This window comes from Herpailurus yagouaroundi, unplaced genomic scaffold (genome assembly GCF_014898765.1).
Source record: "Herpailurus yagouaroundi ecotype Mexico unplaced genomic scaffold, PumYag 205, whole genome shotgun sequence".
Classification (NCBI taxonomy): domain Eukaryota; kingdom Metazoa; phylum Chordata; class Mammalia; order Carnivora; family Felidae; genus Herpailurus; species Herpailurus yagouaroundi.
The window spans coordinates 12,939,790-12,963,851 of record NW_024412436.1 but is presented as its reverse complement, the minus strand read 5'-3'; the positions used below and the strand labels follow the sequence as shown (position 1 = coordinate 12,963,851).

General features: G+C 62.4%; 1 protein-coding gene across 1 annotated transcript in view; it reads left to right on the top strand.

Moving 5' to 3' along the window:
• COQ8A (coenzyme Q8A) overlaps positions 1-24,062 on the top strand; it is a 39,448-nt gene that overhangs the window by 11,524 nt on the left and 3,862 nt on the right. Inside the window, exons 2-5 of the mRNA XM_040451897.1 lie at positions 8,189-8,373; positions 10,881-11,285; positions 11,537-11,603; positions 21,474-21,548. Of these exons, the coding sequence (XP_040307831.1) occupies positions 8,197-8,373; positions 10,881-11,285; positions 11,537-11,603; positions 21,474-21,548 (724 nt within the window). The 5' untranslated portion in view covers positions 8,189-8,196. The remainder of the gene's footprint in view (positions 1-8,188; positions 8,374-10,880; positions 11,286-11,536; positions 11,604-21,473; positions 21,549-24,062) is intronic.

Genomic DNA, 24,062 nt, shown 5'->3' with positions numbered 1-24,062 from the left:
CCCCCCCCCCCCCGTGACTGCCTTGGGGCAAAACAGGGAAGCCAGAGGCCATCTTAATCTCCCAATGGGCCGGGAATGGTTCACAGTCTAAGATGTGAAAACAGTCTTCTGCTTGTTTCTTCCCCTTCCCTGTTAAATGGGAATGTCATTTCAGAACTGGACACGATAATAGCACTTACCTTATAAAAACGATTGAGGGAATATCGTAGAACACTTAGCGCACAGCCTGGCGTATAATCGACTCTCTGCAAATGGCAGCAACTGTAGTTACCATGTTGTGCTGGTTTTCTGCTTCTCCCAAAATGACAACATTTGGGGACCTGGTGAGATTCACTGGAGGGGAGCGTCAGGCTGCCGCTGAACAAGCTCTTGTGTGCGTGCGTGAGTGCAGCGCGTGTACTTTCTACCAGTTGCAAGGAAAAGCCCCAGGGTCTGGAAGCTTTTGAGGGACATGAAGTCTTTAATCCAGACGATAACTCGGGGCCCCGAAACTGACTCCCTCATGACGCACAACTGTGCTGCGCCGTCCAGGGGCTGTGGGGCCAGACCCACGTGGGGTCCACGGTGAACGGGGCAGGGAGCGGCTTGCCGGGAGGCCACCACGCCTGCAGTCAGGGGCTCCGTGGGCTCCAGATGGACGCAGCGGTATACATCCCCGTCTGCCTGTGTCCGTCCCGCACGCCCCCTGAGCCCCACCACCTCTCAAGCAGGCCCAGGGCCGGCCTGGCCGGGGCCCTTGTTAGGAATTCCCTTGCCGGAATGAAGGACGATTAGATGGGTGCGTGTCTGTCCACTCGGGCTCAAGCTAGGGACTGACAGTGGCTCTTGTTAGGGTGAGGCGAGGGGGTGCAGGGGCACCTGAAAGGGCAGGAGGAGGGAGAGGAGACGCGGAGGCAGTCACCCTGACAGACTCCTGCACCCCCGCCCCCGGGCCTGACCCTTTGTGGCAGCACTCAGGCCGCCCTGTTGGGGGTGCCTTCTTCCGGCTCCAGCCCCCGGGGGGGTAGGGGTGCTCTGCAGGTGGGCTCTCTGTGTCTGGTGAGTGAGCCCATCCCTTGTGGTCAGGGGGGATCCGCCCCAACACGAGCCTTGTGGGGCGGCTCTGAGACAACTGTGGGGACCTTTCCAGAGTTCCTGGGACACTGGTGGTTCTGATTTACTGTTGTCCCAGAAGAGGGGTCAACAGATGTTCCAGGAGGGGCTTTGTGGTCCCTCGATCTTTCTTACAACTGTTCAACTCTGCGAGCCGTAGACAGCACACAGATGAATGAGACGCTCGTGTTCCAGTAAATATTTATTTACAAAAGCAGGAGGCGGGGTCAGATGGGACCAGGGGTCGTGCTTTGTTGGCTCCTCACCGAGAAGGACCCTCGTCATACTATGTGTCCTAACTTTTGGTTCAGGAAAATGTGGTCGCTGCCCTTTATTCTAAACTAGGATCCCGGTTTTGTGGGGGGGAAGTACCCACTTTTACCGCGGGGGCCGGCACTAGGCCTCCTGCCGACCTGTGTCCCCACCTTCTGAGAGGGCGGTTGAGCCTCGTGCCCCGGAGTGGGGTGTCCGCGTTCCCCGTTCCTGGCGGCCAGTAGGGCCGTCGTCTCCTGCTGCGGGACGGGGGCTCACAGGCCGTAAGGACAGCGTCCGCCAGCTGCTTCGGCCTCTCGGGGACGCGGAGCGGTTCCTTTACACTTTTGCGTGCCTGCCTGCGTTTTTTAGTTTAAGCAGATATTTAATGTTATTTTCATATCATTTATTTTCTACTGTAAAAGTCGTGCATGTTCTTTGTAGAAAATTTTAGAAAAAAATGAAGGCTGAGACTGTTTGGATACCCGCATTTTTTTCACGTGGGAAGTTTTGGTAAACTTTCCTCTTTGTCCGTAAAAGCCCTTCTGTGTGGCATTCCCAGTGACCTCACAGCATCCCGTGTCACGGTTTTAGCGTCTTGGTTTACGATCTTGTAGCCGAACTGCCGCATGAATCCGTTTTGAAGGGGGTGCAACGTGCCGGGTTTTGGCAGGGTTCTTGCATAACTACCAGGACGGGGTGGCCAGCGAGGAGAAGGGGGGGCACTTCCTGGTAGGCGTGCAGGTCTGGGGACTTCCTGAAGTGACTGGCAGCTGTGGGGACTGGGTGGCCCTAATGGCCTGGCCCCTGTTGAGAAGGCTGACTGTCCAGGCCTGGCCGCTGTTTTGCTCTGCCTCGTCCCTGGTTCACCTGCGTGGGTTCGGTTCCAGCACATCCGCTGTTTCGGAAGTGCCTGGCGAGAGACCCTGGGCGGCTCCTCACCGGCCGGAGGCCCGGAGCCCCCGAGGTGTCCCGTACTGAGCACTGGCCTCTGGGGTGTGGCCGCAGACGCTCATGGATTTGGGCTCCCAAGTTTCGGTCTTCCCCTGCCTTGCACGTTCCTCAGGGTCCCTGTGGGGACAGTCGCCTGGTGTTTCCCTTTTCTTAGAGTAAAAGAAAAAAGAACAATTTCAAGCACGTAAAGGAGCTTTTCGGGGCCCGTGCAGGCTAGAAATGGACAACGTTCGTGCCCAAAGTAGAGCTCGCTCTTGGCTGGGCCAGGGCAGAAGGTCACTGGCGCCCCCGCCCTGGGGCCTCCCGAAGAGGCGGCGTGCGGGAAGTGACGGTCAGTGAGGGCTCTGTGGCTCATTGCCTCCAAGCTCCTCCTTTTCAGCTCCTTGAGGCAGTAACAGGAAAGAAAAGGGCAGGTGGAAGGTTTCCACCGAAGGGAGAGGCCAGACTTTGGGGGAGGGGCAGCAGGGAGAAACTTGCACGAAGGACCTGTTTTCCGCCTTCCCGCCTGGCCTTGGCGAGGGCCACCTGTGCCTCCTTTCCCCTCTGGAGCAGGGCTCCCGGGTAGGCGTCCAGCACCAGCAGCACCTGGGGGCCTGTGAGTAATGCAGGTCTCCAGGCCCACCCCAGATTTACAGGATCAGAAACAGGGGGCGGGCCCAGCTGTCTGTGCTTTAACAAGCCCCCCCGGGACGCTCCGATGCCCCTTGAAGCGTGAGGGCCCTGCCCCAGACCAGGCTTCTCAGGGACCGGTGATTCCGAATCTAGATTAAAGCTTCAGCACGTGTGAGCCAGTCCCACAAGTGGCAGCCTTGGAGGGACAGCTGAGGTCATTCTCGTTAACATATTTATTACCTGCCTACTCTGTGGAGCTCAGAGCTGCAGACCAGGAAATCGGAAGACTGGGGTGGTCCTTGCCCTGCTCTGGCTGACAGCCCCTTAGGGGAGGGGACAGTCACTGCCAGTAGGACTGATGGGGAAGGGCGGCGGCGGAGGCAGGGGTGGGGGGCGGGAAGGGCACACTGGGGACGGTGTCCCAGAAGAGGTGATGTTCGGGTTGAGTGCGGTAGGAAGAAAGTTCGACCGCATCCCATGCTGAGGCCGGCAGGAGAATTGGGTTGACCCCGTTGGGTCGGTGAGTGGAGGGAACAAGGCAAGAGAAGCTGGGGTTGTGGGGGCGGGAGCGGGCAGGGCCTAGGGCAGGGGGGCAGTTGCCCTGGGGGAAGCGGACAGGGAGGTGGGAGAGGTGAGGATGTAGGAGACAAGTGTGGGCAGATCCCTGCGGACGGGCAGCCCGGGGGGGGGGGGGGGGGAGCCCAGATTGGGACGTGCTGGGCTTCATGCCCGGGGGACATGGGGGCGACAGGGTGACATCTGAGGCAGTTGGACGCGCTTCACACGCAACTCCCCAAGACAAGCGCTTTCTGTGCAGCTTACTTTGGGGTCCACATACCAGCCACCCCGAGGCTTGGGGACAGCTCAGGGCGGTTTGAGGCCAGCGGGGGGCGTGTGCCGCTCACGCCATGCTTCAGAGCCGCGAAGGGGTCCGGCACTGGCTTGGTGAGCCCTCACCCTGTCTCCGGCCCGCTGTCCCCTCGAGAGGAGAGACGAGTGACAGATGGCGAGTTCTGGCTCCGGGGGGGGGGGTGGGGTGTCGCCCACCCCCCCCTCCCCCGACAGTACATCCCCGCGTGCAGGTCCCGCGTGGGAACGTGCCTTCGTCTGCTTTACGGCTGTCGGGATCGCCTGTTCGATTCACCTTTTCCCCTGCTGGCGCGTCTTGTTCTGTCTGGCCAGCTAGGCATCGCCTTGTGGTGTTCTTTAGTTTTGGAGGCCGGATTCGAGGGTCCCCACTCCCTGGCAATTCCCGGCGAATGTGTGGGAACACCCGAGTGAGTGAGGGAGTGTCCCAGAAGCCGTGGGGAGGGTCAGAGGGTGAAGGGTCGGTAGGAGAATTCTCGGAGCTTGAGGGCCCCACGTCCAGGGAAGCTGCCTGTGTTTCTTCAGCGTCTGTCCCTGGGGGTGCTGAGCTGCGTCTGTTCGTGTTCCTTCTCTCTTTAGATAATAGTCTATTTACTTCCTGTAATTAGCTAAATTAGTTTAGCACGCGGGGACCAGAAAAGGGTCTCCTACCGAAGAGGGATGAATTGGCAAGTGTCGGCGGCCGTGGCGGAGCTGGGACCCCGTGTCCCTGCTCCTAGGACCGTCTCTGCTGCTCAGTGGCCTCCTCTGCGCCCGACCCTCGTGTGTCCGCCTCAGTTGGTCTCTGTGCCCCTCATGGGAGTGCCTGCGTGGCACCTGGCCGTAGGCGCCCCGGGGCAGGGCAGGCTTACCTGGGGCCTGCAGGGACTAGCCCAGAGCGCTGGGAGCACACCTTCCTGAACGTGCGATGGAGAACTAAATGCCTTTTTGTTCTGGCGCTGGTCCCCAGTGGGCACCCCGAAGGGGAGTGCCGCCCCGCCACTGCTGCCTCCGTCTGCCCACCCGGCACTTTGGCTGCCCCTTCCTCGGGGGAGAGGCCCTCTGGGGCACCTGGCAGGTAGGCAGAGAGCCGGCCGCTCCTTGCTACGTCCCTTCTGGGCAAAGTCAGAAGCCCCTCTGGAGCCTGGTGGGCTGAGGGCTCCCGTACTTGCAGATGGAATCCTGGTGCAGATGAGGCCTTAATTGGTGTATTAAACATGTTTGGCGGCTTTTGCTTTTATTTACGATCGTGATGAAAATGCCTCCTGGTGTAGCTGGTGCTTGTGCGTTCCGAGAGATTGGGTGGGGGGGAGATTGCAGCACATTCCGGGTCCCTGAATTCTGAGTCACGTTGGGATTCTGGTGCCCGAGATCCATGAGACCCACTTTTTAAAAACCGGAAGGTGAGAAAAGTTCTGGAGAGATCGTTCTTTTTCCCCACTGCCCGTGGAGAGTAGACACTGCAGAGTGGTGTAGAGTAGGGTGTGACCGTCTCACTTTGGGAGTGGCGGGAGGGTGGGGGTTGGGGGCAGCCCCTGCATGTTAAATAAATATGTTTGTCAGAGCAGCCGCGGGCCTGGGCTGCGTGTTTGAAATCCGCATCCACTTGTGAATCTGCTCACAGATGAGCGTGTGGACTTGGGAAAAGCAGGCTTTGCACCACGGCGAGCAGGAAGCTTGTGTCTCTGTGGTGGTGTCTCCACCCCGATGGGGCCTGCTGGCCAGGTGCACGCACCTGGCACCCGTCGGGACCGCCCTGGGGACGAGGGCGCTGCCGTTTGCACCGGGAGAAGGCACAGCCAGTCCTTTTTAATGTGTACTGTTCCTAGATGACTTTTTTTTCCTTTTTTGAAGGTAGGTTGTGTGGGACCAATAACGTTAGGAAAATACTGGAAGAGACCCTGGTTACTTACTCCTACCTCCCAAAGGCAGGAATGTAAACATTTTTGGCCAATTTATGTAACATTTTGTCCTTAGGAATTGTTTTTAATGTGTCATTGTGCAGTCGGTGCAGTCCTGGCCCTTTGGGGGGGCCGTGAGGACCGGGCTCCAGGGGACCCCAGGCCTGTGTCTGCAGCGCGCAAGGCTGGACGTGGCCTTTCCAGTTTGAGCCTCCGTCGGTGCGGTGGGCCAGCCAGCCAGCGCAGGGCAGACCTGCCCCCTGTCACTTCTCAGCTCTGCTCCAGAGAAGCTGTCGTTCGCGCTTGTGACTTGGATGAATCAGGAGGAAGTAACTTTCAGCCTGGAAATGAAGTCTGAATTAAATAGGTCTTAGGAGGGTCTGTGGAAGATACGGTATCAGCAGACAAGGTGAGGTTTTGGAATCATCGGAGTCTCTGTCTGTGGGAGGCTCTGCTTTGGTTATCTGGAGGTGAGCGAGGGGTAGGCCTGTTTGGGGGTGCCCTTGGGGCAGTGGGGTACGGTGGATTCCCTTCTGAACAGATGTGGCTCGGGCCTGGCCTCCATCCACCGTTATGGGTCCCTAACTCTCCTTTGGAAACTTTTCCTCTCACTGGGGCTCCCCCATACGGGGTGGTGACTCAGGTGTGGCTGTGTGTGTCAGGGCTGGGGCCAGGGGGCTGGCAGTTTGAGAGCCAGCACCGGCCACGTGAGCTCTCCCCACGCCGGGACATTTGGTCTGTGGGACTCACCCTTGTTTGTTCCCATAAAGAGCAGGATCCCATCAGAGCCGGGGGTGTGAAATGGTGGCAGATGATGGGCCCAGCTAGCCCGTCCCCTTTGTCTCTCTCAAGGGTGTGGTCACCTTCCAGAAACCTCCTTGGCTTTGATGAGGGTGTAGGCAGCCCATTTGTGTCGGAGCAGGGCCCTGTCCCTGAGAGGGTGCCTTGGAGCCAGCAGGGCGGCTGTTTGGGGAGGCCGTGTGGTGTGGTGGGCACAGAGCAGAGGAGGGCCAGGGTCGGACTCCAGGGCTACCACTCGGGACACCAGGCAGGGTAGTTAACTTCCCTGGCTTTGGTTTTCTCCTCTGTGAAGTAGGCAGTAATGCGTGTGTCACCGGGTTGTTGACAGAGAATTGGAAGAGACCGAGTGTGGAGAGCCCCCGGCCGGTGCCTGGTGGCCGCTGTCCGTTGAGGTGGCAGGACGGCAGGCGGTAGCAGGGCAGCTCCGCGGTCCAGGCTCCTGTGCGTTCGTGGGTTCCTCTGGCCGTCACTGCGGTTCTCCTTCCAGATGCGCGTAGCTGTAGCCTTCCCGCGCTCAGGGGAAGGTGCGTCCCTGCGGAACTCCCCGCGGGGGTGGGGGGCAGCCAGCCGCCAGGCCCCAGAGCCGTGGCCGACTCCCTGGTGGGTGCTCTCGCCGGACCTTCCCTGTCCGTGCTCTCCTGGGAGAGCCCGCGGGCGTCTGTCCACGCTTCCCTGGGAGAGCCCGCGGGCGTCTGTGCGCCCGGCCCCGCGTACTGGTGCGTCTGGCCCTTCCCAGCTCCTCGTGTTTGTTCGAGCAGGGCCCCCGGCCTCTCCTCTCCCGGTTCCCATCTTCTCTCCGAGACTCCTTGCTGGTGCCAGCTCCTCCCGGCTGGGCCAGAGTGCTCCCCGGCTGCTTCTCTGAGGCCCCCTGCTGCCCCTTTCCTCTTGGTGGCTCTTCCTCAGCCCCAGTGTGTTACCAGGACCCTCTCCCCCCCCCCCCCCCCCCCCCCCCGGCACGCAGCCCCTCCAGGCTTTAAGAAGTACTCGGGTGATTGAGAGCATGTGCCCCTTGTGAAGCACCACTGGGGACGGGGACCCTGACCAGCATTAAACACGTTTTACACTGTGTCCGAGTGGAGAAGGGAGAGTAGTGCGGGCCCACATGAGGGGGCCGTGTCACACGGGAGTCCCGCCCACAGTGCGCTTTACTGGCTGTGCCCTGCTTCTCAGGGTCCCCTGGATGGACCGCCCTGGGGCCTGGACCGCAGGCGTGGCTTGGTAAAGAGTCCAGGCTGAGGGTGGGGAGGGGGCAGCCCCTGAGGGCTTGGGTCGGGCGCTCTGGGCCCTATGGGGAGGCGCTTTGGGGGCGGACGCTGCCTCCCCAGCCTCGTTTGGGTCCAGAGGACCGAGCACTGGACTGAATCTGTGTGTCCGGCTTCAAGTCCCCATGGTGCCACTCGGTGGGGCAAATCACTTGGCTCCTTCGTGCTTTCTGCATCTCACGGGGTGGCTGTGGGGTCCCCAGTCCCGCCTCCACAGAGCCTTTCACTCTGCCCAGGGCCGGGCCAGTGTGGGGTCGGGGGTCACCCAGAGCCGACCTCGAGCCCTGGCCCTCGCTTGCTCTCTCCCCTCTGGCAGCCTGGATCGGGGGTGGGGGTGGAGTGTCATGTGGAAGAACCAAACCCCCCCCCCCCCATGGCCTCTGCCAGAGTGCGGGGTGGAGTTGCCCTGTGGGAGGGTGACCCTGGGGGCAGTGTGGAGCACTCCCCGACCGGCCCGCTCTCTTCCAGCCCTGAGGATGACTGCCATGTTGGGGGACGCCATCATGCTGGTCAGAGGCCTTGCCAAGCTGGCCCAGGCGGCCGTGGAAACCCACCTGCAGCACCTGGGCCTCGGCGGGGAGCTGGTCCTGGTGGCCAGGGCCCTGCAGTCCACTGCCACGGAGCAGATCGGCCTGGTCCTGGGCAAGGTGCAGGTAAGGAGGGGGGCTGGGGGGTTGGGGTGGCTGGGAGCTCTCAGGGAGATGGGGGGGGTGGGGGCGACCCGGGACGCGGCAGGGTGGCCAGCTCAGGTGACCGGCTGCCCTTCGGGTGTGGTGGGGGCTCCCTGCGTGACTCATGCCCCCAGGTGGTTGCAGCTCAGGAAGCTTCACGGAGAGGGGAGAGCACCCGGGGACGGTGGCCTGCACACTCTAGTCAGACCCTGATTCACCGGCCCGCAGGCCCAGGCCTGTCCTGAGGGGGCGCCAGTGCCCGCCCGCCCCCCCCAGGCCTGCGTTCAGTTCCTGGGCCTCCCGGACACGCTGGGCAGAGACCTTTTTTTTTTTTTTTTAATTTTTTTTTCAACGTTTTTTTATTTATTTTTGGGACAGAGAGAGACAGAGCATGAACGGGGGAGGGGCAGAGAGAGAGGGAGACACAGAATCGGAAACAGGCTCCAGGCTCCAGGCTCCGAGCCATCAGCCCAGAGCCTGACGCGGGGCTCGAACTCACGGACCGCGAGATCGTGACCTGGCTGAATTCAGGCGCTTAACCGACTGCACCACCCAGGCGCCCCAACAGAGGCCTTTTTAATTTTGGAAATTAGAAAAGTCACAAAGTGATTTAAGGGAGGCAGTTTATGAGACCAAGCACCCTCTCCTGGTTTACCCGACTTTCGTTAGTGCTTTTTTGGTGGGTCGGTTCTGGTGAAGAAGTGGGGGGAGCTGTGTGTCGTGCCGCAGTGTTGAGCTGTCACGTGGCTCCTCCCACCGCGCCAGCCGGGCCACAGCAGGGCCGCGCCGGGCCGGGCTTCCCTCCCCCATGTGTGGGGGGCCCGCTCCGTCCCAGGTGCCAGCGGGCACAGCCCACCCCCCTCCTTCCTCACCGTCCTGCCGTCCTGTGTGCCCAGCCCAGAGACCTTTCTTGTGCAGGGGCACAGGCAAAACCGCGTGCGGGACAGGCGACCGTCCCCAGGGTTTGCAGCCGCAGAGCGCTGTCCACCGGGCCGGCACCTTGCAGGGCACCTAGACGTTCCTGGCGCCCGAGCGGATGGGGAGATGGGTGTGTACGGCCGTGTGGGCCTGGAGTTGGGCTGCAGAGGGGGCGCCCTGCCACCTCCGTCCGTCCGTCTCTGTTGCGTGGTTGTCTGGCCTTGTGGACAAAGGCCACTGCTGCTCCAAGCTGTGAGGCTGTCACAGCCCCCAGGGCTTTGGTCGGGACTTTAGGATTCCCAGCCTCCAGCGGCATCCCTGGGGGTGGGGTGGGAGAGGTGTGGCGGTCCCACCACGGAGGGGACACTGAGCGAGGTGATGGCCCTCAGCGTGCTCCTGGTCTTTCCCAAAAACTCAGATGTCGGTGTCCCCTTGCCTCAGGGGGGCTGGCGGGCCGGGTAATCAGAAATGCCTGACCCTCTAGTCCTTCAAGGGATTTGTTACCTTACTCGCTGAGCAGACACTCGGGGGAGAGTTACGGCACTTAGGGCAGGAGGACGCCCCACCGCCAAGGCTCCCGTGAGCCTGCCCCGCCCCCTCCCCACCGGGCTTGCCCAGCACTGACAAGTGCTGTCTGGTGGTGGCAGGGTGGCCAGCGGGGCCAGCGATCCCCGCTCTGCCACAGGCCGGTCGCCGGGCCTTTACCAGATCAGTTCCGTTCTCCCGGCCTCAGTTTCCCATTTATGAAATGAGAGCGACGGCGTCATGGCCGGTCTCTCTCCTTCCCCGAGGGCACGGCTTCCGTCCTCAGACCCCTCCGTGTCCCGCAGGCTAAGGTGCAGCTTGGCGGCACCTGCAGGCACCATGTGCGCCCCGCGCCCTCCTCTGCGGCCTCGGGGCATCCCTCCGCGCCGTCCCCCGGGAGCCCGTGCTGTTCCCCGGCCTGTGGCCCACACAGCTCTGTGACTGTGCGCAGCCCTGTTTCCAGATGAGCGAGTAGCAGGGAGGGGTCGGGAGGCCTTCCAGGCCACGCAGGGTTCTGACGTACGAAGAACCTGGGCCCGCAGCGTGGTCTCTGTGACGGCTGCGGGGAAAACGTGGCGCCTCCCTCCTCGCCTGCCCTGGACCTGCAGCTCCTGGGGACAGAGGCCAAGTGCCTCTTAGAGGAACGGCCGGGCCGACTTGTGATGGCCGCGTCTGCGGCGAGATGCTGGCCGGGTGTGGCGGGTGGACGCCGTCCTTGCACGGCCCTCGCCAGTCTTTGGTCGGCCTTTTACCTCTCAGAGCTCTCCCCGTCCGTTGGCCCGGCCCATTCCCCAGAGCCCTGGGAGCCCCTCCTTAGCCCTGATTTACAGGCAAGGTGCCCGGCAGGTGCTGGGTGGCTGTGTGCCCACCCCCTGCCCCCCCAGGTCCGCGGAGCGGAGCCTGCGTCTCCGGGCTTCCGGGCCGGGGAGGCTCGCCCCTGTGGAGCCGGCCGAGGCTGCTTCCTGGAGCGCGCTGTCCTGTGCGGGGGTGACACAGGGGAGCCTTGGGCTGGCCTCCTCCTCTCACTCCGCTTTTGTTTCCTGCAGGGTCAGGATCGGCGTGAAGAGCCATATGCCGAGGGCTTCGATGACCCGGAAGCAGAGTTCTCTGGGCCTCAGACCGCAGGGGCCCCCACGGATTTCTCTGCGGCCTCCTCCCCTGACCGGTCGCCGCCTCCACCCTGGGACCAGGCCGGCAGTGAGGGCCCAGCTCCTGCCTACGTTGCCAGCGGACCCTTTAGGGAAGCCGGGCTCCCGGGCCAGGTTGCCTCCCCTCTGGGCACGGTGACCGGGAGGCTCTTTGGAGACCCCAGAGACCCACTCTCTGCCACAGGCCTTCGGCGAAGGTTCTTCCACCAGGACCAGTCCCCCATGGGGGGCCTCACCGCCGAGGACATTGAGAAGGCCCGGCAGGCCAAGGCTCGCCCCGAGAGCAAGCCCCACAAGCAGATGGTGCGTCCCGGACGGGCCCTCGGATGGGGCTGGGGCGGCTGCCGTCCACGGTGGTGCCGGCGGCGGGCCCTCCTCCGGGGACACCCCTGGATGTCGTTCTCTGGAGTCTCCAGGAGCACAGAGGCCCCCTCTTGGTGGAGCGGCTGCCTTCGGGGGTGGAGGGGGTCTGGGGGGGGGGCAGCCTGAAGCCCCGAAGGGGGTCCTGTCCCCGATCGCCAGTTCCGTGAGGTCTCTCTCCTTGCTCCCTCTAGCTCAGCGAGCGGGCTCGGGAGCGGAAGGTGCCAGTTACACGGATCGGGCGGCTGGCCAACTTTGGAGGTAAGGTGGCCGCGTGCCCCCGTGCCACCTCACCCGCCCTGGCGTGCCAGCCCCGGCTGAGCGGGGCCACCGCGGGGCCTGCGTGGAGGAGGAGGACGGTGGGGGCCACAGGGGTCCCGGGGAGGGCGTCGGCTCCTGCATTAGCTGTCCCTGGCCCTTTCCCTCGGGGGACGACCCGGTGACTGGATTCCTCCTGCCGCCGCTGTGCCATGAGCTGCTCGGGCCACGCCTGGGGACGGTATCTGCAGCATCTGCCACTCAGCCCCTCGGCAAGTGGGGGCGGCTGGCGAGGAGAGGTTCCTCACGGGGCTGGTTAGTCCCGGCAGAGTGGTGTTTGCCCTGACCCGCCGTGCCTGCGGGTGTCGCGGGTGCTGTCGTGAGGCCTGTGGAGCCGGGAGCTCCGAGAGTAGTATTGCGTCGGGTACGCCTGCGCCGAGGGGACGGCCTTTCAGTGAAAGGTGGTGGCGCTTGCACCTGCTCTGACGCCGTGCTGTCATCTCCAGTACTTCCTTCCTGACCCGGGTGAGGGCTCGCTGCCGTGTGTCTGAGCCGCGCCCCGCTCGCTCTGCGCTTTGCTGGGCTTCTGCGTCTCCCTCCCGACACTGTCCATCATCCACGCTGTTCTGTCTCTGCTGCCTCTTGTCCCGGAGGTGCCGTCCTAGTTCTCCCTCGGGGTTGGCTCCGCGCTCCTGGAGGCGGACCCGCGTGTGGGCTCTCACGCTGGCTGGCTGTCTTCCGAACGCGCGGAGCCCGCCGCCTTCACTGGATGGAAGTTTCTCCGCGGAAGCTTTCCTTCCATCGTCGCTGTCTTAAAATCTGGCATTTGCTGTTCCTCAGCTGCTCGAGGATCTGGCAGAGCATCGTCTGACTTTCGGGACGGAGTCCTTGCTTTATTTCCTTTCGTGGGTTTGCGTTCAGCCGGTGTCTCACGGAGCGTGTGGCTTCTGGGGGGCCGCTACCAGGATGAGTTTGGGAGTCCCTGCCCTGGGGGCCTCCGGCGGTCCTTATTCCGCAGGAGACCCAGCGCGGCCCCTGTGTTGTAAGAGGCTGTTCGTCGGGGCGGGGCGGGCAGTGTTTGTTCCTGCCGAAGTATTGAATGGGGCCCCTCGTCTCTCCCCACGAGTCTGAGGCCCGATCTGTCCCTGGTCGCTCTGTAGTCTTTCTCTCGAGCCCCCTTCCTGCCGCTCCAGATGGGGCTCGCCACAGAGGCTTCCTTTGACCGATGGGTTTTAGAGACGGGTGATCCTCTCGTGGGAGTCTTTGCGGGTGAGGGTAGTAGAGGGTCTGTTCGGGGAAAAGTGGTCAGACTGAAGGGTGTGGCGGTAAATTAGAATGTGATGGAAGGCCACGAATTCCTGGCGAAAGAGGCCGAAGCCAGGCCCTCCTGGGTGGAGGGCAGAGAGGCAGCCTCGGGAAGACCGGGTGCGAGGCTCCCCTTGGGTGGGGGGCGGGTGGCCAGAGGCAGCCTGGGTTGAGGTGAGGTGAGGTGAGGTTCAGGTCTTGGAAGGTGCTCTGTGCCATCAGAAGCCCCCGGAGCCCTCGCTGACGGCTGCCGGGATCTGGAGCCGTCCTGGGTGTCCGAGCGCCAGAGGTTGGCCCACGGCTGTGATTCAGGGAGGCCCGTGTTGTTGCCCAGCACTCGGCAGCTCGTGTTTCGGGCTTCGAGGGGGTAGGATGACAGCAGAGAGGGGCCGGGTCTGGGAGGAACGTGCCCTTCCGGCTCCAGAGGTGACTTCTGGGCCTCCTCCCTCCCCGGGACGCGTTCACGCCGTGCGTTTCGACCCTTCGGTGGGTGTGACATGAACTTCGTGGGTCAGGCCCAACATCTGAAAAACAAGTGGAATGGAATTGAATAGAAGACCGTCAGAATTAATGGCAGAGATTCTCAGAACCGTACGCGTTGCAAAAAGCCATTTTGTCCAGAGGTACAAGCGTCCTATTTGTGTGTGTTCCTCACCGGGTTGTGAGGTGTGTGGTTTCCTGGTGGGTCATTGTCTGCACAGATGGAGGTAACACTCCTCTTCTTTGTTTCTCTAGAAAGCACTTCCAACCTTCTTCCCCTCATGGGGCGACAGGTGGACCGGCAGGTGTGGGAATGTTTTACAAGGGGACATGAAGGAAGGGGACTCCTATAGACCGGAAGGTCGGGTGCTCAGCTAGTGGAGGTGGAGGGCAGGGGCTGTGCCAGCCGTTCCGATGCCGAGATGGGGGTGGGCGTCCTGGGTCCAGGACGGCTCTGGGGTATCATGGCTAAGATGTGGGCAGTAGGTCCTGGTAGAGAGTGATGATGGGAAAGATGGGTTCAGATACCGGATTTGGGGTCAGAACTGGGCTTTATGCCGTTGTAATATCTGGGTTATAGTTCCAGCCCTGCTTCCTTGTGACCTAGGTTTTCCCTTCTATAAAATCGGGTTTTTTGTTTTTGTTTTGTTTTTGTTTTTGTTTTTTTAAGGAGGGGGATAGAAGAGGAGATAGGGTAGGAGTCAAGTTTTTAGGAGAGGCGATCTGACCCAAAATAGTCAATAGGGGAAGGGGAACAGGAGAAAGTGTGGTTCAAGACCTCCCACACTTCAAGAGGGGTCACCAAGCTATGTTCCAGATTCTTTTCCTGGTGCAGAACATTTGTCAGAGATGCTGTGGCTATTTTTATCTGTACAGAAAGTTTGTCAACAATAAAACCCCAAGAGAACATGGAGAAGGCAAACATTATATATACACAAACCAGGCCACCTAGAGGTCACCCAGTCAGCTTTTCGTGAAGTCCCGTCGAAAGACGGGAACTGGGGGGGGGAGGGGGCGGCAGCGATTGGAGAGACAAGAGCCCAGGATCAGACACACATCACCCCCCGCCCCATGTGTTCTGCTGCATTTGCCCCATCCCAGATCAGTGGCATAGGTTCGTGGTGATCTCACGGCTTGTAAGTGAAACCTTCTCTTCTCCTTTAGCTCCCACGGCCCCGGGCAGCGCTGCCGCAGGGCAGAGTGCCAGCTCTGGGTACCACGAGGGAGCCGTGGCTCATGGTCTCTCTGGAAGCCAATGAGAAAAGCCCAGAATTTATAAAGGTTAGGAAATTTAGCCTTTCCTTCATGTACCCATCCCTGGGCGGCTCAAGATGGGTCCAGAGGGGGTGAGTTTATTTTTGACATAGCGTGAGCAGGGGAGGGGCAGAGAGAGGGGGACAGAGCGTCTGAAGCAGGCTCTGTGCTGACAGCAGAGAGCCCGATGCGGGGCTTGAACTCACAAACTGCGAGATCATGACCTGAGCTGAGGTCAGATACTCAACTAACCGAGTCCCCCAGGTGCCCCAACAACTCATCTTTTTAAACACACACCCACCCCTGTTGTGCATGGGAGGCACAGCCCAACCCACCGAAGGATACATCTGGCATGTAGAGTCCCCTGCCCCGGGATTAGAAGCCTGAGCAGGAGTCCTTTATCACACTTGTGGGCTAATTTGGCGTCAGCTGGTGCGGCCTTGCTAACCCTCTGGTACCGCCCTTTCCTGTTCAGACCCAGTTTCCAATCTTCCGGTAGAAAGAGATCAAGTCATGGGGCCACGGAGTGAAATCCGAGTCTCCCCCGGAGCAGGGAAAACGCAGGAGCTCCGGGAGGATCCTGGGGCCGAGACGCTGGCTCCAGTTGGCAAAACCGAGGTGGTTCATAGGCTACGCCCTTGAAACGGTGGTTCTCCCTGGTGATAAAGCAAAGAGTGTTCCTGCTGGGCAGACCCGGAGCTGTCCCCCACTCGCCCTTGACATTGCTCAGAACGCAGTGCAGGAAGGAGGCCCTCAGGGTAAAATGCACAAGAATATGACACCAGAATATCGATATCACGAGACGTTAAAATGCACGGGACCCGTCATCGGCACGCCGCTGGTGCAGCTGGCATCCTGGAGGAAGGGGGCCCATCGTGCCGTCTTCCAAGGGAGCGAACGGATCAAGCTCCAGCGGCCCACAGGGGGTGGGAGTCAGCTTAGGAGCAGCCCCCGTGCCTGCGGGCACTGCCCGTCGCTGGGGCGGGATCCCCGCACCTGGAGCCAGAGGAGACCAGATGTGGAGAGGCCCCGCCTCACACCCAATTCCCCCCCCCCCCCCGGCCCGGGCCCTCATGAGCGTGTGGACAGCCTGGGTGGGGTTCATTTGCCTCCCCTTCCCTCCCCGACTCTGCCAGGAGGGAGGAGGGAGTGGTGGCTCCCCACCCACCCTGCCCCCACTTCCTCCACTCTGCCCGCTGCCACCCACTCCTCGGAACTTCGGGGTCACAGAAGGATCGCCCTCCTCCCCTGTGGCTCCGTCCTGGGAGCCGGGCAGGGCCGTGGGCCTCTTCTTCCTCCTCCCGGAAGGAGGCTGGCTGTCCCTGTGAGCCCGGGGGCCTGTGGGGCCTTCAGGGGACACCAGGCCGCCACGTGGCTGATGCCCCGGCAGGAGCCTCTCTTCCTGGGCACGGGGGTCCCCTACTCCACGTGTTCTTCCCTCTGGGCGCCGCTCGCTGCCGCGCGGGACACACCGCCGGGGTCGGTGACCGGGACGGGATCCGGGCCCAGGGCGCAGTTCAAGGTGAACGCCGCCGCCTCCCCCTCATCCGGAGGCCCCTCGGTGTGTGGCCTGCCCTGCTGCACAGACACTGCAGGGTTGGGGGCCGTGGGGCGGGGCCACGGACCGGAAGCCGAACCCAGGCGTGTGTAAACGACTTTGATAGAGACACCGCCCCCGCGCCCGCGTAGCCGGGGCTCCTCCGCAGCCGCCTCTGCCTGGCCACCTGCGCGCCGCTCTCCTGACGCGGAGCCCTTGGTGGTCGGCTGGGGCCCGACCTCGTGGGGTGGCCGCCGGCCGCAGAGGAGTCCTGGTGCCCCGCGAAGTAGGGGCCTGGCGATGACTGGGGTGGGGACGCTTCCATCTGCGGCTCGGCGTGCCAGTCAGTGTTGGGGATTCTGGTCATTTCTTCTGGCACTGCTTCGGCCCCGTTTCCGCCCTTGCTCCCCTCCTGGGGGCCCTCATCACATGCGTGTTGGGTGTGTCGGGCTTCGTCATGCATGGCTCTTGCACTCTGTCCTGTCCTTCCCACCGTCTCCTTTCCAGTTTGGGCTTGAGGGGACTTGTCTTCCGGGCCCCGCCGCGGCCGTCGGGTGAGCGGGACGGAAGATCGGAGAGACGGAGCAGGTGCCCTGGAGCTGATCCCGGCCGGCCGGGCGCGCCTTCCTTCACGGTGTCGTGGCGGCTGCGGGCCTTGCCAGGACCTCCCAGGCGCCGCCAGGCAGAAGCGGGGAGGGCACCGAGGTGACAGGACACTTGGAGGGGACAAAACGCGAAGCAACAGGAAGAAATAAGGGGGATGTGGGGAGGCGATTGTGAAATAGGGTCTAGAAAACAGATGTGAGGACAAGACAGTGGGGCAGGAGCCAGGAGCAGCCGGAAGGGACCCTGGGGAAGCCTTCCATTTTTAGAAGGTAAAAGGTTAAGGAACTGTGAGTCCCAGATAAATACTTGCTTTAAAAAACGGTTCGTGAGGCTTCATCGGGTTTGTTAAGACTAAGGTAATGGGGCACACACTTGGCTCAGTCGGTGGAGTAGGTGACTCCTGAACTCGGGGTCGTGAGTTCGACCCCCACATTGGGTGCAGAGGAAAAAAAAAAAGTCTTGAGGTATGGAAAAGGGTCAAGGGCACCGTGGGACTCGTGTGTCCATTTGTCCCTCATATGCTTCAGTTGCCACGTGATTCCCCTTGTCCACACGTGTTTCTGCTATTGGTTGCAGGACTCTCTTGCCGTTAGAACACTGGGCCACGTGTTAGTCAGAAAACAGCATACTGAAAAAAGAGAGGTGTGGCCACGAAAGAGTGTCCTGTCTGTTGGAAGAGAAGGTCGCTTGGGCAGAAGACCAAAGCGATGGCTGCTATGGTTCTGACACATGGGGACGCGGGCCCGGCGCGCTCCGGAGAGCGAGCTCCTGTGTCCCCTCCTGCTGGTGAACAAACACACGTTGGGGGAACAGGCATATTTGGTTGTTTTCTGATTTTGTTAAGTAAGCACGTTTAAAACAAAAGACACTCCCACCAACTGTTTTCACTTTATCTTTTTTTAAAGGAGATTTTAATAATGTACAAAGGACATGCTCCCAAGAGGAAGGGTAGAAGGCAGAGTGAGAAGTTTGGTGATAGACAGGGGGGTCCTGTGGCCTGGGCCAGGAGCCGTGCAGAACCGTCCCACAGTGCCCACTCAGCGGGGGTTATGGGCCGGGGTTTCTGCTTTTCGGGAGGTGCGTTACCAGGGGCGCGTGTGTCTGTCTTGCCCCTCAGGAGCTCTGTGAGGACGGCGAGGGCACTTACTGTCATCTCCAGTTCTGATGACAAGTGGGGCCACAGCGCCTGGGTCCCTGGGGCCACGTGCGCATTCGTAACGTTGCAGGGACCTGAGCAGGGGAGGCCCCGCTGCGCCCACGGTGATCTGAGCCCGGGGACCTGTGACCAGCCCCTGCGTCCACGGCCGGGCCGGTGCTGGGCATGGGGGGGAGGCAGCTCCTGACAGCCTGGGGGCACCCTGTCCAGGGACTCCACTCCTTCCTGCCACCCACCCCGGGCCAGGCAGGGTGGAGGGCGCAAGTGATGGCGGAGAGGGCAGCCGGGACTCCCGAGGGTTCAGGGTCCCCTTGGAGCCCCTGCCTCCTCCACGCGTAGCTTTGTCTTCTAAGATCAGAAGGACCGTTAGGGTTACAAAAGCGAGGCTCAGAGCAGCCCGGCACACGGTCTGTTGTCCGCAGACCCCTCTGCCCGCGGCCCCTGCACAGGAACCCCTGCGAGCCGGCTCTGTGAACACACCCGGGGCTGCTGGTGGGTGAAGCCAGAGCCCCTAGGAACGTTTGCTTCCTCTTCCTGCTCGGGGCACCCTCACCAGGCTGTTGGCTGGAGGGTGTTTTGTTTTTCCTTTTCTTAACCTCTGATGGCTGTCTGGACAGCGGCCCGGTGGCCCCGATGCCCTCTGGAGGGACCTGGCGGGGACAGGCCCAGACTGGGGGCCTGGGAAGCCGGCCCAGCGCTCTCCCGTCTCTGGGGAGGACCCTGCCATCCTCCCCCACGCTTGACGGCAGAACCTCTGTTCACGACAGAACCGCCAGCAGCTGTCTTGGAAGGCCTGGCGCCTGCTCGCAGGCGAGGACGGAGGCCCCTGTCGCCAATGCGGGGGGGCCGAGAGCAGTTCTGCAGCTGCCTGTGGCCGTGTGGGCCGGAGCACGACGGGGGCGGGGGTGGGGACTGAGGTCAGGGGTGACGCAGGCTGTGAGCTGGCTTAGCGGGGCTCTGGGCGTCCGAGGTGGAGGGGCTGCCCGTTTGCCTCCGCCCGGTTCTGGGGGACTGAAGAGCCTGGCCGGCCTTGTGCCTCCCGGTCGGTGCGGCTCCGGGCATCGCCTGAGCCCGGGTGGGGGTGCGGGGGGGCCGGTTTATTCTTGGTTCGCTGGAGCAGGAGCTCCTGAGGCCAAGGTCAGGGCCGCGGCAGCACCTCCGGCCGGCGTGGGGCAAGTCTAAGGCCGTCTTTGTGGAACGTGCTCTGGCCCTGCCCAGCGGTGGAGAGATGGCCGCCAAGAGTTTGACCGGGTGTGGGGGAGGGGGGGCACCCCTGCAAGCACTGGCCAGGCTGGTTAACCTTTGAAGACATCTGCCTCTTTTGTGGGCTTGACTTTGGACTTGATCTCGGCAGAGAAAAATCTAGATGCAGAGAGACCTTGGTGAAAGTCACTATAGTTTGAAGGTTAACCTTGCTTGTTATCATTTCCTTTGCGGAGTCAGATAATGTGTTGGGAGGGGTGAGGTGGGCGGGCAGCAGGAGAGTTAATGTTTAATTGGCACCCTGGCTGCCCTCGGCTCTGTGCCCAGTGCCGTCCGGAGCTGGTTGGCGGGAAAACAGGCCCTAGCGCCCGTGTCCTGGCACCAGGACATCCTGAGAGGGCCCAGGGGGCTGTTCTCGGGTGACTGGCTTCTTCCCGTGGCCTCCAGAGCGTGGCCCATCCTGTCCGGCCTGGACTCTGGAGTTTGCGAGCTCTGTACAAAAGCAAAACAAAACCCTGAAACACCTCTAGCAATTTTCGTCTGTAAGAGCACTTGTAGAAATGACCATATGTTGGCTGTTTTACGTCAAATAACATAGAGGACGCACGTTCACTTCACATGCTTCTTTTTGCCTTTTGTAAGGTGGCTACTAGAAAATTTAAATTTTTTTGTTAAGGTTTATGCATTTTTCAGAGACAGAGACAGAGCATGAGCAGGGGAGGGGCAGAGAGAGAGGGAGACAGAGTCCCAAGCAGGCTCCAGGCTCCGAGCCGTCAGCGCAGAGCCCGACGCGGGGCTCGAACTCACGGACGGAGAGACCGTGACCCGAGCCGAAGTCAGACGCTCAACTGACTGAGCCACCGAGGCACCCCAGAAAATTTAACATTAGACACGTGGCTGGCATTGTATTTCTCGGGACGGCACCGGTCTAGCCGTTTTGAATGGGAGAAGTGAGCGTGGCGAACACGGGAGCGTTGCTGGCGCCTGGCCCTGCTGGGAGTGCCCGCTCTTGGTGGACTGGTGAGTCCCGGCCATGACCTGTGGGGCAGGAGCCCTGCTTCTGGCTGGCGGAAGGAGGCTGCCCACCGGCCTGCCGGTGGGGAAGATGTGTGTCGCCAGAGCACGTTGTAGGGTTGGGTTACCTTCTTTTGATTTAAATGAGTTCGAGCCCCGCATCGGGCTCTGTGCTGACAGCTCAGAGCCTGGAGCCTGTTTCAGATTCTGTGTCTCCCTCTCTCTCTGACCCTCCCCTGTTCATGCTCTGTCTCTCCCTGTCTCAAAAATAAATAAAACGTTAAAAAAAAAAATTAAAAAAAATTGTTTACGTCTGCACTTAACTGTTTCTCGTTAAATAAAATTTTCAGTAGAATAACATTTTTCGTAACACGAATACGTAATCGTTGTAGAAGCTCGGAGAACGCAGATGTTTCTGCTGGGTTCCTGGCTCACTAAACCACCCACTGGGCGTGGGGGCTGCTGCCCCACGGTCTCCCAGCCCCACGGGTCTCGGGGCCTGTCCGGTGTCGTCCCTGGGTTTCTGCTGTCCCTTCCGCGGGGTCAGTGGGCTCAGGCGCGTCGTCTTTCTCTCTGCTAATGTGCGCCCCCACCTCAGCCCTGGCCCGCCCCTGGGCTTTCTGTGTGGCCTCAGTGGCACCTATTGGGTTCCGTGGGCCTTTCTTGGACGGTCGGGATCAGGCACTTCTGGTCTTTGGACAAAAGACGTATTAATGAACTTTGTGGATGATTCTGAAACATTTTTAGATTAGAAATCATCTGGTCCCCTGTTGTCCTCAGACCACCATCTGCACCTGCCGGGCCCGCGGTCCTGTGAGTCTCCACGGCTCGGATTAGGGACACTTTGCCTTTGCAGACGCTCTGACGCCCACCGACGGCTGCTTCATATCACTGCAGGGAGGGCTTTCCTTCCAGTTGCGAGAGTTCTAGAGAACTGCGACGCCGGGTCACGCCGGAGTGAGCGGCCGCGTTCCAAGGGGTGCCCCGTGTGGCCAGGATGTCCTCGGCCCACGGACCGTTCCTGGCGCGTATTCCGTTCGTGCCGGAAACCCTTCCTGCTTGGGCGTTTTCTTAGGGTCTGTGCGCGGGGAGCCTGCAGACTAGCAAGGGTGATGAGGGTCCAGCTGGATGGAGCTTCCTTGAGCCAAACCTCTGAAAATAGCAGATGTGTGTCTCCTACCTTTTTTCTCCCTTTTTGCATCGTCTGGCGGTCAGCGAGGGTCGGAGCGGAGGCGGGTGACCGTGGGACTGCTCTGGGCCTCGTGGACGGAAGGGCGGGTGGCCCCTGTGCCAGCACCCAGCGCCCTTCTCCTTGCAGGTCTGGCCGTGGGTCTAGGCTTCGGGGCGCTGGCCGAGGTGGCCAAGAAGAGCCTCCGCCCAGGGGACCCTCCAGGTGAGCTGGGCCCTTGGCCGGGAGGGCAGGGTAGGCCCCGGGAGGTGGGCCTGTCAGCCCCCAGCTGCCCCCCCGCCCCCCCCCCCCCCCCCCCGTGCCTGGAGAATTGGCCTCCAGGGATGCCTGATGTCCTGGGTTCTGTGTCAGTGGTGGCCGAGGTTGTGTCTCTGCACCTGCCCGGCCCTCCCAGACTCTGTGGGGCCGTTGGCGCCCAGTGGTCTGGCCAGGTCAGGCACCCAGGGCTCCCCATTTGGCTGTGGGTGAGGGACGTCGGTGCTGGAGGAACAGACCCCTCAGGGCCCTTGGTCCCCCGCGCCCGCCCCCCCCCCCCAGAGACCCGAAGTGGCCTCTTCTCTGGCCTGAGACCCTCTGTCTCACGATTCCTCTGTGAGGTCAGTGAGGCCAGGTCACCACGCGCATTGCCCCCGGTCTGGATGGCCTCTCTCCACCCGCAAGACCCCTTGTGGGGACAAGGGCCTCCTGGGGAGAGGGCACTGGCCCGCCCCCACGGGCCCCTGAGAGCGGGGTGCACGGGACACACGGAGTGTCCTTGGAAGGGGCCGGAGGGCTTAGCGAGGGTATTTTTAGTGTCGGTGCTGAGACACTTTAGGAAAAGCCCGGCTTTCTCTGGAACGAGAAGCCCGTGTTCTCCAGGCGTGAAGCCCGTCCCGCTGGAAACTGGCTGCTCTCATCCCACCTCGTCCGAGCAGAGAAGAGGCGACCCTCGCCAGGGAAGTGGTGACCCTGGCTGAGGGTCGGGGGCGCTCGCCGGGCTCGGGCCACGGTGGGCCCGGGCCAGACCTGTGGCCTGGAGGGTGCTGACCGGCGGGGCCCGGTCCGCCCCCTGGAGGGCCTCTCCTGAGTGGGGGCCACACCTGCCATGGCCTGGCTTCCCCAGGCTGCCGTCAGAGCGAGCCCTGCCCGGGCAGGAGTGCAGACTGTGGGGAGGGCTGCTGAGAGGCCCGAGAGGGCCCTGCACGGTCCCCACGTCCCGGGAGCCCTACTGTGTGCCGGGAGGGCGCGTTCGCCTGCTGCCCACTGGGGCCGCGGCCCTTTCCCCGGCGCGCTTCCTCCCGCCGTGCCCGGGGGCCGGGGAGGGCAGAGGGCACGTAGAGGGGCCGCCCTTCCCTCCGCGCTGGCCCTCCGCTGCTGCCCAGGGCAGGGGGTGATCTGGGGGCCCTTCTCGGCGCAGGTCTTGCCGTCTGGGGCCCCGGGAGTGAGCCTCGTGCAGCCGACCTCGGGTGCCAGCCGATTCGTGGGTTCTCTCTGGGGCTTCTCGTCTGCAGACTCTGTGTCCCGGGCCCTCGGTCCCCATGTCCCCCCACCCCCAGGCTGTCAGAGGCCAGGCTGGACACGGCCCCCAGGGCAGCGGAGTGCCGGCCGCCTCTCCTGTTCCCTCTTCGGGCCGCGCCGGGCCGGGCCCCTGGCGGTGCGGGCCGAGGAAAGTGCCAGGCGCCGTGGGTGCGGCCGTGGGGGCAGATCCGAGCAGGCTCGCGGGGCGCCGGGCAGAGAGAGCAACAGATGACCCGGGACTGGAGGAGCTGGGGGTGGGGGCGGCAGGTGCCGAGCCAGCCCCCTGCCCGGGCCTCTCCCCGCCTCGGGACCGGCGCAGACTCGGTGTCCAGGCAGGGCTGTGCCGAGGTTGGGGCGAGGGCGCTGAGGTCGGAGCGCCCCGCCGTCCCTCGGCCTCCCCGTGGCCCGAATCCTCACCCTGCACCCTACGCCCCTGGTCGTTCCGGACAAAGGTGGTCTTCACCCCCAGGGTTACCGCCCGTCGGGGGCCTCTGTGGCCAGAGGGGGAGGTAGATACCGGCCAGCCGTGTGCCGTCCTGGACCTTGCCCTCCTCTCCCTGGGGGGCTGCACCCTCGCTGCAGCCAGCCCGCCTCACAGTGACCCCAGGGGTGCTGTAACCTTCATGGGGGGAGGGACAGTGACCAGTCCTCCTCGCCTGGGTCCCCAGGTCCTCCCTCCTGGTGCCTGGCCCCCCCACCCCATTCCCATCCCTGCACTTGACTGTGCTCTTCAGCGGTGCTCGTGTCGGGCCCCGGGGACTGGTACGGAGGGAGGGGCTTAGCGTGTGTGCGGTGTGCGGGTGTGAGTGCATTGTGCGAGTGTGCACACGCATGTGTGCGCACGTGTGCATGAGTGCGGATGTGTGGTGTGTGCCTGTGCGAGTGCGCGCGTTCATGTGCGTGCACACGTGCGTGTCTGGTGCGTGTGTGCGAGCACACGTGCATGTGCGTGCACATGGGTGTGCCAGTGTGTACGAGTGTGCACGTGCGCGTCTGGTGCGTGCATGTGTGCGCGTGCCTGGTGTGTGCACGTGTGCGTGTGTGTGCGTGCGCGTGTGTGTTGAGAGGGGGCTGGGGTCAGGCCTGGGGAAGCTTCCACAGCATCGGGCAGGGGGTACCAAGGGTTGGGTTGAAATCGCGGTGCTGGTGTCGGGGACCCGCCAGGAGGACGGAGGCCCCGCCAGGAGGACGGAGGCCCCGCCAGGAGGACGGAGGCCCCGC